This window comes from Xenopus laevis, chromosome 7L, assembly GCF_017654675.1.
Source record: "Xenopus laevis strain J_2021 chromosome 7L, Xenopus_laevis_v10.1, whole genome shotgun sequence".
NCBI lineage: Eukaryota > Metazoa > Chordata > Amphibia > Anura > Pipidae > Xenopus > Xenopus laevis.
In genome coordinates, this window is record NC_054383.1 from 125,555,828 (window position 1) to 125,568,893 (window position 13,066).

Below are 13,066 nucleotides of genomic sequence, written 5' to 3' on the forward strand. Positions count from 1 at the left end.
AAATTTTATTTCTAAATAGACACTAGATTTACACTGCAAATAATTCACTCTACAATATAAAATGTCATTCCTGAACCAGCAAGTGTATTTAGTTGTAATATTTGGTGTGTAGGTGCATCTCAGGTCATTTTGCCTGGTCATGTGCTTTCAGAAAGAGACAGCACTTAAGATGGAACTGCTTTCTGGCAGGCTGTTGTTTCTCCTACTCAATATAACTGAATGTTGTCTCAGTGGGACCTGGATTTTACTATTGAGTGCTGTTCTTATATCTATCAGGCAGCTGTTATCTTGTGTTAGGGAGCTGCTATCTGGTTACCTTCCCATTGTTCTGTTGTTAGGCAGCTGGGGGGGGGAGGGGTGATATCACTCTAACTTGCAGTACAGCAGTAAAGAGTGACTGAAGTTTATCGGAGCACAAGTCACATGACTGGGGGCAGCTGGGAAACTGACAATATGTCTAGCCCCATGTCAGATTTCAAAATTAAATAAAAAAATCTGTATGGATTTCAGTGCAGAATTCTGCTGGAGAAGAACTATTAACTGATATGTTTTGAATTTTTTTCCCCCCATGACAGAATCTCTTTAAGCTCTCTGTTGGCATTGTGTCCCCCTGCTAAGACTCACCACTAGTGATGGGAGAACCATTTCGCTTTACAGAAAATACGTGAAAAATCAATAGGCCTTTTTTGGCATAACATTTTCCAAACCACATGCCTTTTTTTACTATACATTACAGTCTATGGGTGTTTTTCATGGCAAATCCTGGTGAAACATTTCGCCCATCACTATTTACCAGCACTGCTGCTCCTTTGCATGATCAACAAGCAGGAGCATGGGCACTAGAAGTCAGGACTAGATCAGCTTATAAAGTACATACTTTTTAGTGATACTGTCAGGGAGGTGAAGTGGCTGAACATGGGGTCTTTAAACCCACTGCTCAACTCTACCTGGTGTATAGACTTGTATGGGGCAGGGCTGTTTAAGGGATTGAGGTTGCAACAATTCTGGAGGGGTTCCTGTGCCACAGACCCTATGTTTGCAAAATGGGTTTAGTTTTCCTTTAATAGCTCTTCAGCTTGAAATGAGCCACATGCAGCTTGGCAACAGGGGTAATAGATGTGCCCTAATAAATGCCCCTATGGACATTGACTCTTAGAGTGGATGTACTGCATGCAAGTAGCTGTTTAGGGCTAGTAGCCTAATTTACACTAAAAGGGTGAATCTCGTGCCAATCCATTAGAAGGCCAAGCTGACGGAGTGAAGGAGTGATGACAGGGTGGCTACATAAAAAGATGCCTGAAATGGTTCAGCAAAGGCTGAATGCAGGAGAATGGGAAGTGGTACTTGAACATAAGATGCAGAACAAATTAAAGGGAATTTTAGACATGTTCAGTTTAAGAACTGGTTGTATGATTTTTGAGCTCCTGAAATCAATAAAAGAATTGCATTTTTTTTCTTTAGTTTATTTATGAATGTGCTTTTCTGCCTTTTATTCTAGCATGGCACAGATGGAATATTGTTATATAAAATGGTATCTTGTTAGTAAACGCTGTACTCATTATAGGACATAATTCTTGTGTCCATTGTTACCCCAGTGTCTTTATATTTACACACTCCTTTACCTCAACAACACGACATTGCTCCTTCTGTAGCTACAAAAAACCCCCATACATTTGCTTTTCCCATCCTGTACTTTTACACAGCCGCCATTAACCCATATTTCCCATTCTGTATGACTGCATGTCCCACACTTCACTCTTTCACCCTTCTATTATACTACTACACAAGCAACATACTTCCTTGTTTCCCTCTCCCCATACATCAATACTTCCCATCTTTTACTAATAGACAACCCTCCATGTACCTGAATGAACCAACTATATAGGTCTGGACTTGGAGTCAACATTGGCTTTACAAGTACATAAAGGCCCAAACACCAGCCCACTAAATAGTGACTTTCTACAGATTGCCAGTCTGAGCCTGCTACTATACTTTGTTTTACCCCTTCTATTTCTCCAAAACCCCTGTGCAACTACATTTATGTTACTCTACACCCCCCACCAATGCACAATTCTACCCTACGTCCTTACAGGCTCCGTACCACTGCCCAGATTTATTCAGCCTCCCAATACCTTTATACAGTCTCCATATTTCCATACAGCCCTCGTCCCCCAATAGCTCCACTAAGTATCAATCTAAGGGCTAAGGACAGGTGCTTCAGAAACACAACTATACTTTATACAAACAAGCTGATATGTAGCCATGAGGTCAGCCATTCAAAGCTGAAAAAGGAGAAAAGGCAGAAGGTGCACAACAGATAGCAGATAAGCCCTGTAGTATGCAATAGGATTCTTCAGAATCTTTAGTCTGTTATCTACTGTGTATCCTGTGCTTTAATGGCTGCCCCCATAGCTACACAGCAGCTTGTTTATATAAATTATAGTAGTACTTATCTGTTATCTACTGTATATCCTGTGTCTGAATGGCTGTCCCCATGGCTACACAGCAGCTTCTTTATATCAACTATAGTAGTACTTATCTATTATCTACTGTGTATCCTGTCCTTGAATGGCTGCCCCCATGGCTACACAGCAGCTTGTTTATATCAACTATAGTGGTGTTTCTGAAGCAAACACACCAGTTTTACCAGTGCAGGGCAACAGTATACTATATTGACATTCCTTTAAAACACTTTCATTTTTTGGTGTTGCTGTTCCTTAAAATGATTGACAAAAAACATAAATGACGTATCTGTGCAATGAATGCTTTATTTATTTATCCAGTGTTCTTGTTCCAGCATTCCTTGCCCTCCTGGATTTAATGGTAACGACCTTGGCTTGACCTTGTTTTCGATTTTTGCCTGTTCCTGTTATTATCTTCTGTTGCCATTAAACCTGCAATATCACTATGTCATCTCCAGTTGTGTATGGGTATCCCCCTGGGCTTCCACCATGCCCACTTCCTAGTGTGTGGTTAACTCCAGTTACAGTCCTGGTTCCTATGCTATATGTTCAGGTATTCTCCCTGTCTATAGTTTTCTCCTCCTGGAGGATGAGCAGGCATCTCCGAAGCAGGATCTGGAAACTCAGGAGCCAGTCCTAGGAAAGGGAAAGCAGCAGGACCTGCATGTATCAGGATCTGGAGGCTCAGCAGGTAGTTCTGGAGCAGGATCTGGAGCCTCGGGAGCCAGTCCTACAGAAGGATCTGGAGGCTGAGCAGGTATCTCTGGAGAAGGATTTGAAAGCTTAGGAGCCAGTCCTAGAAACGGAAAGCAGCAGAACCGGCATGTATCAAGATCTGCAGGCTGAGCAGGTAGTTCTGGAGCAGGATCTGGAGACTCAGGAGCCAATTCTAGAGAAGGCTGAGCAGCATATCCAGGATCTTCAGAGTCGTACACCAGTATGTCCTGTAGGTTCCTGAGTTGTCAGTGGAAAAATAAAGAAGCGAAAAGTAAAATCTTTGAGATTTATACTTCCATCCTGTACCTCTACCTCTGTATATTTAGCTACAAACACTCCAAGTCATGCATTTTTGCTGGTGTTGGCATAACCCAATATTCCCATTCTTCTGCTTATCCTCAATAAGCTCCTCTATTTTTTTATAGTGATAGACAACTTTTTGATTGGGAAATTTGAGGTAGTTGACAGGAATAGCTCCACACAGACCCCAACTTAAACAACCCTTTTTACTACCAATCACCCTCTGCTACCTTCATGGTATCCTTCATGGAACTTATACTGCCAAACACTGCCTTCCAGTCTCTACATTGTCATCTATACGTCATACAAATCTCATTCCTATTTCCTATAATCCATTGTGCATTAATTAACCTATACTGTGTACTCACAATTCAGGTGGTGGGCTTGGGGCGCGGGCCTGTTCAACTACTTTCCGATCCTCTTCAATACAAAAGTTTGTACAGAGGAAGAAGCATCCTCCAATCAATGCCAGAATTGCCAATATTATCAAGGCATATTGCAAGCAGTGCATTGGGCTGGTTTCTGGTTGCCACATCTGGATCGCATCAGAAATCTGATAAAAGACATAGAAGTTAATTGTTGCATGTTTATAAAGTCGTAACATATTACACAGGACTGCACAGCAGAGAGACACCATGATAACAAACCATTTACAGTGGCTCAGATATAAAGCTAAAAGGTTGGGTTTGCTAGAGTTTAAAATCTTAAGGGGAATCAAATGCACTTACCTTCTGAATGATAAATGGGGCACATACCCCTCCTGCTAACTGTGCTATAATAGACTGCAAGGCTATTGCTGTGCCACGGGAATTTGGCATTACTACCGACTGGCAAGAGAGAAAAGAAGGGTTTATCAGGGAAGAGGTCACTGCCATTATTATTATTTGATATCATATCTTGCGCTTATTGGTGTCCAACATGGGGTTATGTTATCAATAAAAAAGCATATAAACCCGATGTTTAGGACCCAAACACTAGTTCATATGATTCTGTCTGTGGGTATGAAAGGAAAAAGTTCTTCAAGAGATATATTTACCAGTATCATGTCAGTAGCTACAGCCTGGTTTATATTCAGTAGAACGCCACCTACAAAGACGGACCCCTGTAGGAGAGAGTATAGGGTGGTGAGATAAAAAAATAAAATGAACCCACATCTAAATGGAATTATCATTTAATACAATTATTGGCGCCAATGTTGACGTTATCTCTAAGGTTGGCTCTTAAATCACTTTTGTTAACTTATCCTTGAGCGTTAGTAATATTTTAAACCATTCATGTAGAACTGGGGCGATAAAAATAATCTATTTCTAATCTAGGTTAATTAGCTTCATGCTATCACCTTCTCTCAATCTCAACATCCCTCGATGTTGGGAGTAAAAACATTATTGTGTCTTAAATCCAATGGATATAACTCACATAGGCAAGGGTAAAGCTGCTTTGTACAGTGAAAAAGAAGATGCAAATGAAACATCCAGAGGCCATAAGTCCTAAACCGGATACCAGTCGATCAGCGGATGGATACATCTTGAACCACCGAGTGATGATCACCATTCCTATTTGTATCCCCACGATGTCAGCCGCGTATTTAATCAAACCATAGAACATACTAGAAGGAGACAAAGAGACAAGAATGTTTATTATATTGTTCAAACTGTATAATGTACCCCTAATAATAACTTCTCAGATCCTGAACTGAAACAATTTAATATACATCCTAAACAATACAGTGCACCTGCTAAAGGCTATCTGCTAAACCATAGCAAGGCTTGTTCATAATGGGACTGGTAAACACACATTTAGGGGCAGATTTATCAAGGGTCGAAGTGAAATTTGACTAGGGAATAGTTAAAAATTCGAATTTGATTATAGAAATGTATCATGTACTGGCCCTTTAATACTTTGAATTCGACTATTTGCCACCTTAAACCTGCTGAATTGCTGTTTTAACCTATGGGGAAGGTCCTGGGATAAATTTGGAGTTGTTTGCAGCCTTCCTGAAAATGGAGTTGCTTTTGGAGAAAAAACGTGAATCGAATTAGATTCGATTCAAAACGATTCGATTTGAATTCAATTTGAGTTTGCGGGTCGAATTTTGAGTTCTTGGGAGTTTATGGGAGTTTAATAAAACTCCCATGAACTCTAAATTCGACCCTTGATAAACCTGCCCCTAAATATGCACAAGTTCTGGAGACTCACAAGTCGCTGTAGTAACAATCTGGCAACAGACAGGGAAACGAACTGCTTGTCACGGCCCTGGTTCGGTTCAGGAAATCAGGAACAACGGCAAACATGGCTTCATTAATGAAATTCACGGACCATGAAGCCAAGGTGAGAAAAACAAAGCTCCGTCTGAAAGTGGAGGAGAGGGATTAGTAATATTTATACATCTTCTGCAATTTTCCATTTGATTGTTATTTATCATAAATAATACTCACGTTTTAGATAAAATCCTCAGATTTTTGAAGAAGGAGGAGGTCAACTTCCAAATATATTGGAAACTGAGGATCTGCATCTGAGGGTCATCACTGTGGTCCTCGGTATAGTATCTAGGTGGTTCCTTCTTCACACAGATTAGCAGCACTAGGCACGCTAATCCAGCGACTGCAACTAGCTGTGTCCAAAGAAAACAGCAGTTAATTAGCCAGCCATGTATCTCTTTTCATGTACAGTATCCAATCAACTAAACTGATAATAAAAGGCTAATATCTCACAACAACCACTGTTTTATTTGTCTCTTCATGTTTAGCCTATATTCAATTGTATCTTCCCGTCACCCCAATATAATTAATGGTACCCGGTTGAATTTTCCTTACCTGCAGTGCAAAACGCCAGTTTGAGCCTAAGTAGCTTGGCACAATTGCTCCCACAACGATCCCTAAGGCACTGTAACAGAACCAAGGAGATTCAGGGTTAATATAACAGAATCCACACACAAACCAACAGGAATGTAGCAGGAATCCAGGTACAACTTGCAGCTTACCCCATTATATAGCTGAAATTGTTAAACTTGATTAAAGTCCCTCGTCGCTTTTCAGGTGGGAACAGGTCATCAATCAGGGTCAGGGAAATGCCTGCAAAAAAACTTTCTATTGCGGCCACAGCACACCGTATAAAAGGGATGGTCCAACCCCACTAAAGGATAAGAGGGTACAAATTTTTATAAGTTAGGATTCATGAAGAATTAATACTACTGAGTACAGGTTATACGCTGAGTGAAATCTCATTGACCATCCGATACATCGACTCTTACCTCCTGGGGAATTACGGAACAGCTCGCGACAAACAGAGTCCAATACGTTACTCCCAGACACATGAGGGTCCACCGGCTGATCTGATCTGATAGATGTCCAAAGAATGGATTGACCAAGGCAAAAACAATAGCAAAACCTGAAGGAAGAGGGAGAATATTGTGAGCTTCAGACATGGACCAAGCCCACAACTGGCTAAAAGAGACAGATAGAAAGAGGGAATGATAAGTATATCCATAAGAGAGAAAGTCCAAGGAATGTGACCTTACCTGTTTCTACTCTCGCAACTTTGTCAATGGAGAGTTCATATTCTGCTTCAATCAACGGCATAACACCTGTAAGAGGAACAAAAGTACCATATGGACACGTTAGTACAGGTAGTGAAGTGGTTCTGTTACCTTCAGAAAATGTATTTCTTCCTTCCAGCCCCTGTCTTACCTTCAGCTAGATATGTGTCCACGTAATGGACGAATTTGATCAGGAGAAGGATGGCCAGCGTAGCCTTCGCACAGAGGAGTGTACACGGTGCCCTTCTCTCTTTTTCCCCTTTCTCTATGTCGACCGGGACAGGATCACATGCCTGTTTTGATCTAATGCAAAGTTTTCTGAAGAAGTTGATATTTCTACAATTAAAATCACAAGAGAAATGACAATTTAATTGTTTAATTTTGCATTTGGTGAGTCTCAACAGATAAATCAGAATACAATGTAGATGCGCTCTCACAAAATGATTTTGTATGAACGTGATGTCAGAGAGCAGCCACATTATACCAACAGATGCACCTTCTTGAAATACTACCCACAAGTTAAAGATTCTTACCCTTTGTTGGCAAATGAGTGAAACGCCATTCTAATAAAAAAGATGTTATTAAAAAATAAATAATTTCAGAAAATTCACTGCTGGTGTTTAGTCCACTAGTGAAAATCCTGAAATGACCAGTTGTCTTGTTGGCACTGACTTAAGTAGGTCACTGACATTATGACATCACCAACTGAAATGACATCACAATGTAACGCTACCATAGCAACCAGTTGCTGAGTTGGCACTTTGCCAATAATAATTCTAACACATAAAGCACAAGTCTAGTTATAATGCATAAATACTTTATATGAGAAGTTGAATAGTCTTACCCTTTGTTGGCAAATGAGCGAAAAGCCATTCTGATATAAAAGATGTTATTAAGAAAAAAATAATTTCAGAAAATTCACTGCTGGTGTTTCGTCCAGCAGTAAAAATCCTGAAATGACCAGTAGTCTTGTTGGCACTGACTAAAGTAGGTCACTGACATTAGGACATCACCGACTCATATGACATCATATGATGCAATGTTGCCATAGCAACTATTTGCTGCCTTGGCACTTTGCCAATAATAATACATAAAACACAGGCTTAGTTATAGTGCATAAATACTCTATGTGGTATATTTATGAAATACCGCCTCTCTCTATTCATTTCTATGGGATTTTTTAAAAGCTTATTCATTCAAGGGTGAACTTTTACTTTCACCCTTTGTTTAATACGCCTTTAAAAAACCCATAGAAATGAATGGAGAGTGGCAGAATTTCACTCTAGCAGACTGTGGCGAACTTTAACTTCACTCTTTGATAAATATACCCCTATATATGAGAAGTTGAATATTCTTACCCTTTGTTGGAAAACGAGTGAAACACCATTCTGATATAAAAGATGTTATTAAGAAAACAATAATTTCAGAAAATTCACTGCTGGTGTTTCGTCCAGCAGTAAAAATCCTGAAATGACCAGTAGTCTTGTTGGCACTGACTAAAGTAGGTCACTGACATTATGACATCACCAACTGAAATGACATCACAATGTAATGCTGCCATAGCAACCAATTGCTGCCTTGGCACTTTGCCAATAATAATTATAACACATAAAGCACAAGCCTAGTTATAATGCATAAATACTCTATATGAGAAGAAGTTAAAGATTCTTACCCTTTGTTGTTAAAAGAGCGAAATGTCATTCTAATAAAAAAGATGTTATAAAAAAATAAATAATTTCAGAAAATTCACTGCTGGTGTTTCGTCCAGTAGTGAAAATCCTGAAATGACCAGTAGTCTTGTTGGCACTGACTAAAGTAGGTCACTGACATTATGACATCACCAACTGAAATGACATCACAATGAAATGCTGCCATAGCAACCAATTGCTGCCTTGGCACTTTGCCAATAATAATTATAACACATAAGGCACAAGCCTAGTTATAATGCATAAATACTCTACATGAGAAGAAGTTGAATATTCTTACCCTTTGCTGGAAAATGAGCGAAACGCCATTCTAATATAAAAGATGTTATTAAGAAAAAAATAATTTCAGAAAATTCACTGCTGGTGTTTAGTCCAGTAGTGAAAATCTATTTATGGCCATATATGGTCACATGACATATACAACTTCTTCTACACAAAGGTATCTCCCGCAACTATCCAAGTCTAAAGTTTAAAAATGACACTCGTTTTTCAGAAAAATGTAAAATGAAATTGGGATATGGTTAAAAAAATCTGATAGCAGTTTTGTCAATTCTGTTTTGTATGTTTATATTTTTTTTTTATTTCGGCTACGAGTTAAGGTGATGATTCTTGATACACAATGCTGTGTTTGGTCATTCTCATCAGATACACTAGCACTTCCCCAAATTATTCCTAATAAACCTGAAAGAGGACAAATGGGGCAAACGTTGATAAATATATAAATATATGTATTCAGAGTTAGCAATTAACATGCTTGGATAATATAGGGCACATTTACTAAGGGTCGAATTTCGAAGTTAAAAAACTTCGAAATTCGACCATCGAATTTGATACTTCCATAGTCAAAGTATTTTTTCGATCGAAAACAGGCGTTTTCGAGCAAAGTAAAAATCGAAGGATTCGAAGGATCGCAGAAAAAAAATCTTCGACTAAAAACGTAGCCAAATACTCAGAGAGGTTCTAGCAGGTCCCCCATAGGCTAAACAGAAATTCGGCAGGTTTAAGGTGGTGAAGTGTCAACGTTTTTTTAAAGAGAAATTACTTTGATTTTCGAATGGTTGAATTTGTGAAGTATTTTCAATTCGTATCTAATTTTGGCCTATTCGATGGTCGAAGTACCCAAAAATTACTTCGAAATTTGAAGTTTTTGAATTCGAAAATTCACTTCGACCTTTAGTAAATGGGCCCCTGTGTGTCGTATGTAGTTTTGTACATGACAAACTGTGACCCGCACCCAAGGTTGGACTATAGGACTATTTACATTTGATAAATAACTTTAAAAGCTTTAAAGAAATTACAGTTTCAGTAAATATAAAAAAGTGACAGAATATACACACAAGCACCCGTATTTTTTGGGGGAACATAATCTTTTATCAGGGAACCCATTTGTGTTTCTAGCCATTGCATCGCTGCTCTAAATACAACTTTACTCTATTACAGGAGGGTAGAGCCACTTTGCAGTTGGTCTCCATTCTAACCCTAACTGCATTGTCTCTTACTCTATTTGTTGTATGAGACATATACAGAGCCTACGGCATCCCTAAATATGAACATCACATATAAAGGAAGAAACAAGACCATGAACTGAACAAAAAACATTTTATTGAAACTCCTGGTCACAATGTAGTTTATGGAGACTGCAATATGAGTGGCCCCGTTATAAGCAGCACAAGGTGTTTGCTTTTTTATACGGATTCTGACATGATTTTAGGGTGTGATTTTTATTTCTAAATGACACAGTTTACACTGCAAATAATTCACTCTACAATATAAAATGTCATTCCTGAACCAGCAAGTGTATTTAGTTGTAATATTGGTGTGTAGGTGCATCTCAGGTCATTTTGCCTGGTCATGTGCTTTCAGAAAGAGACAGCACTTTAAGATGGAACTGCTTTCTGGCAGGCTGTTGTTTCTCCTACTCAATATAACTGAATGTGTCTCAGTGGGACCTGGATTTTACTATTGAGTGCTGTTCTTATATCTATCAGGCAGCTGTTATCTTGTGTTAGGGAGCTGCTATCTGGTTACCTTCCCATTGTTCTGTTGTTAGGCAGCTGGGGGGGGGGAGGGGTGATATCACTCTAACTTGCAGTACAGCAGTAAAGAGTGACTGAAGTTTATCGGAGCACAAGTCACATGACTGGGGGCAGCTGGGAAACTGACAATATGTCTAGCCCCATGTCAGATTTCAAAATTAAATAAAAAAAATCTGTATGGATTTCAGTGCAGAATTCTGCTGGAGAAGAACTATTAACTGATATGTTTTGAATTTTTTTCCCCCCATGACAGAATCTCTTTAAGCTCTCTGTTGGCATTGTGTCCCCCTGCTAAGACTCACCACTAGTGATGGGAGAACCATTTCGCTTTACAGAAAATACGTGAAAAATCAATAGGCCTTTTTTGGCATAACATTTTCCAAACCACATGCCTTTTTTTACTATACATTACAGTCTATGGGTGTTTTTCATGGCAAATCCTGGTGAAACATTTCGCCCATCACTATTTACCAGCACTGCTGCTCCTTTGCATGATCAACAAGCAGGAGCATGGGCACTAGAAGTCAGGACTAGATCAGCTTATAAAGTACATACTTTTTAGTGATACTGTCAGGGAGGTGAAGTGGCTGAACATGGGGTCTTTAAACCCACTGCTCAACTCTACCTGGTGTATAGACTTGTATGGGGCAGGGCTGTTTAAGGGATTGAGGTTGCAACAATTCTGGAGGGGTTCCTGTGCCACAGACCCTATGTTTGCAAAATGGGTTTAGTTTTCCTTTAATAGCTCTTCAGCTTGAAATGAGCCACATGCAGCTTGGCAACAGGGGTAATAGATGTGCCCTAATAAATGCCCCTATGGACATTGACTCTTAGAGTGGATGTACTGCATGCAAGTAGCTGTTTAGGGCTAGTAGCCTAATTTACACTAAAAGGGTGAATCTCGTGCCAATCCATTAGAAGGCCAAGCTGACGGAGTGAAGGAGTGATGACAGGGTGGCTACATAAAAAGATGCCTGAAATGGTTCAGCAAAGGCTGAATGCAGGAGAATGGGAAGTGGTACTTGAACATAAGATGCAGAACAAATTAAAGGGAATTTTAGACATGTTCAGTTTAAGAACTGGTTGTATGATTTTTGAGCTCCTGAAATCAATAAAAGAATTGCATTTTTTTTCTTTAGTTTATTTATGAATGTGCTTTTCTGCCTTTTATTCTAGCATGGCACAGATGGAATATTGTTATATAAAATGGTATCTTGTTAGTAAACGCTGTACTCATTATAGGACATAATTCTTGTGTCCATTGTTACCCCAGTGTCTTTATATTTACACACTCCTTTACCTCAACAACACGACATTGCTCCTTCTGTAGCTACAAAAAACCCCCATACATTTGCTTTTCCCATCCTGTACTTTTACACAGCCGCCATTAACCCATATTTCCCATTCTGTATGACTGCATGTCCCACACTTCACTCTTTCACCCTTCTATTATACTACTACACAAGCAACATACTTCCTTGTTTCCCTCTCCCCATACATCAATACTTCCCATCTTTTACTAATAGACAACCCTCCATGTACCTGAATGAACCAACTATATAGGTCTGGACTTGGAGTCAACATTGGCTTTACAAGTACATAAAGGCCCAAACACCAGCCCACTAAATAGTGACTTTCTACAGATTGCCAGTCTGAGCCTGCTACTATACTTTGTTTTACCCCTTCTATTTCTCCAAAACCCCTGTGCAACTACATTTATGTTACTCTACACCCCCCACCAATGCACAATTCTACCCTACGTCCTTACAGGCTCCGTACCACTGCCCAGATTTATTCAGCCTCCCAATACCTTTATACAGTCTCCATATTTCCATACAGCCCTCGTCCCCCAATAGCTCCACTAAGTATCAATCTAAGGGCTAAGGACAGGTGCTTCAGAAACACAACTATACTTTATACAAACAAGCTGATATGTAGCCATGAGGTCAGCCATTCAAAGCTGAAAAAGGAGAAAAGGCAGAAGGTGCACAACAGATAGCAGATAAGCCCTGTAGTATGCAATAGGATTCTTCAGAATCTTTAGTCTGTTATCTACTGTGTATCCTGTGCTTTAATGGCTGCCCCCATAGCTACACAGCAGCTTGTTTATATAAATTATAGTAGTACTTATCTGTTATCTACTGTATATCCTGTGTCTGAATGGCTGTCCCCATGGCTACACAGCAGCTTCTTTATATCAACTATAGTAGTACTTATCTATTATCTACTGTGTATCCTGTCCTTGAATGGCTGCCCCCATGGCTACACAGCAGCTTGTTTATATCAACTATAGTGGTGTTTCTGAAGCAA

At 39.5% G+C, this 13,066-nt stretch overlaps 1 protein-coding gene and 1 pseudogene across 3 annotated transcripts; both read right to left on the reverse strand.

Moving 5' to 3' along the window:
- The window catches only part of LOC121395695, a 191,962-nt pseudogene that overhangs the window by 78,486 nt on the left and 100,410 nt on the right, over positions 1 to 13,066 (reverse strand).
- On the reverse strand, positions 2,738 to 8,767 carry LOC121395692 (protein spinster homolog 1-like). 3 transcript variants are annotated; one of them, XM_041569956.1, is made up of 13 exons: positions 8,687 to 8,767; positions 7,166 to 7,350; positions 6,997 to 7,062; positions 6,730 to 6,866; positions 6,460 to 6,611; positions 6,293 to 6,362; positions 5,915 to 6,090; positions 5,676 to 5,828; positions 4,896 to 5,085; positions 4,516 to 4,581; positions 4,208 to 4,306; positions 3,848 to 4,032; positions 2,738 to 3,416 (listed from the first exon to the last, which is right to left on the reverse strand). In XM_041569956.1, exons 1-13 carry the CDS (start codon positions 8,713 to 8,715, stop codon positions 3,086 to 3,088), a joined length of 1,839 nt encoding a protein of 612 aa, XP_041425890.1. In that variant the 5' UTR covers positions 8,716 to 8,767; the 3' UTR covers positions 2,738 to 3,085. The 3 variants fall into 3 exon arrangements, with proteins under 3 accessions (XP_041425890.1, XP_041425889.1, XP_041425888.1); XM_041569955.1 differs by lacking the exon at positions 8,687 to 8,767 and adding an exon at positions 7,859 to 7,902; XM_041569954.1 differs by lacking the exon at positions 8,687 to 8,767 and having other exon boundaries at positions 7,166 to 7,705.

What these genes read in the sequence shown, in the direction of transcription:
- LOC121395692 (XM_041569954.1), bottom strand. Translation starts at nt 7,493, where the DNA reads ATGTGGCTGCTCTCTGACATCACGTTCATACAAAATCATTTTGTGAGA. An exon ending in AGTTGCGAGAGTAGAAACAG is followed by an intron (nt 6,867 to 6,996) that starts GTAAGGTCACAT and finishes CTCTTCCTTCAG; the next exon opens with GTTTTGCTATTGTTTTTGCC. An exon ending in TAGCTACTGACATGATACTG is followed by an intron (nt 4,307 to 4,515) that starts GTAAATATATCT and finishes CTCTCTTGCCAG; the next exon opens with TCGGTAGTAATGCCAAATTC.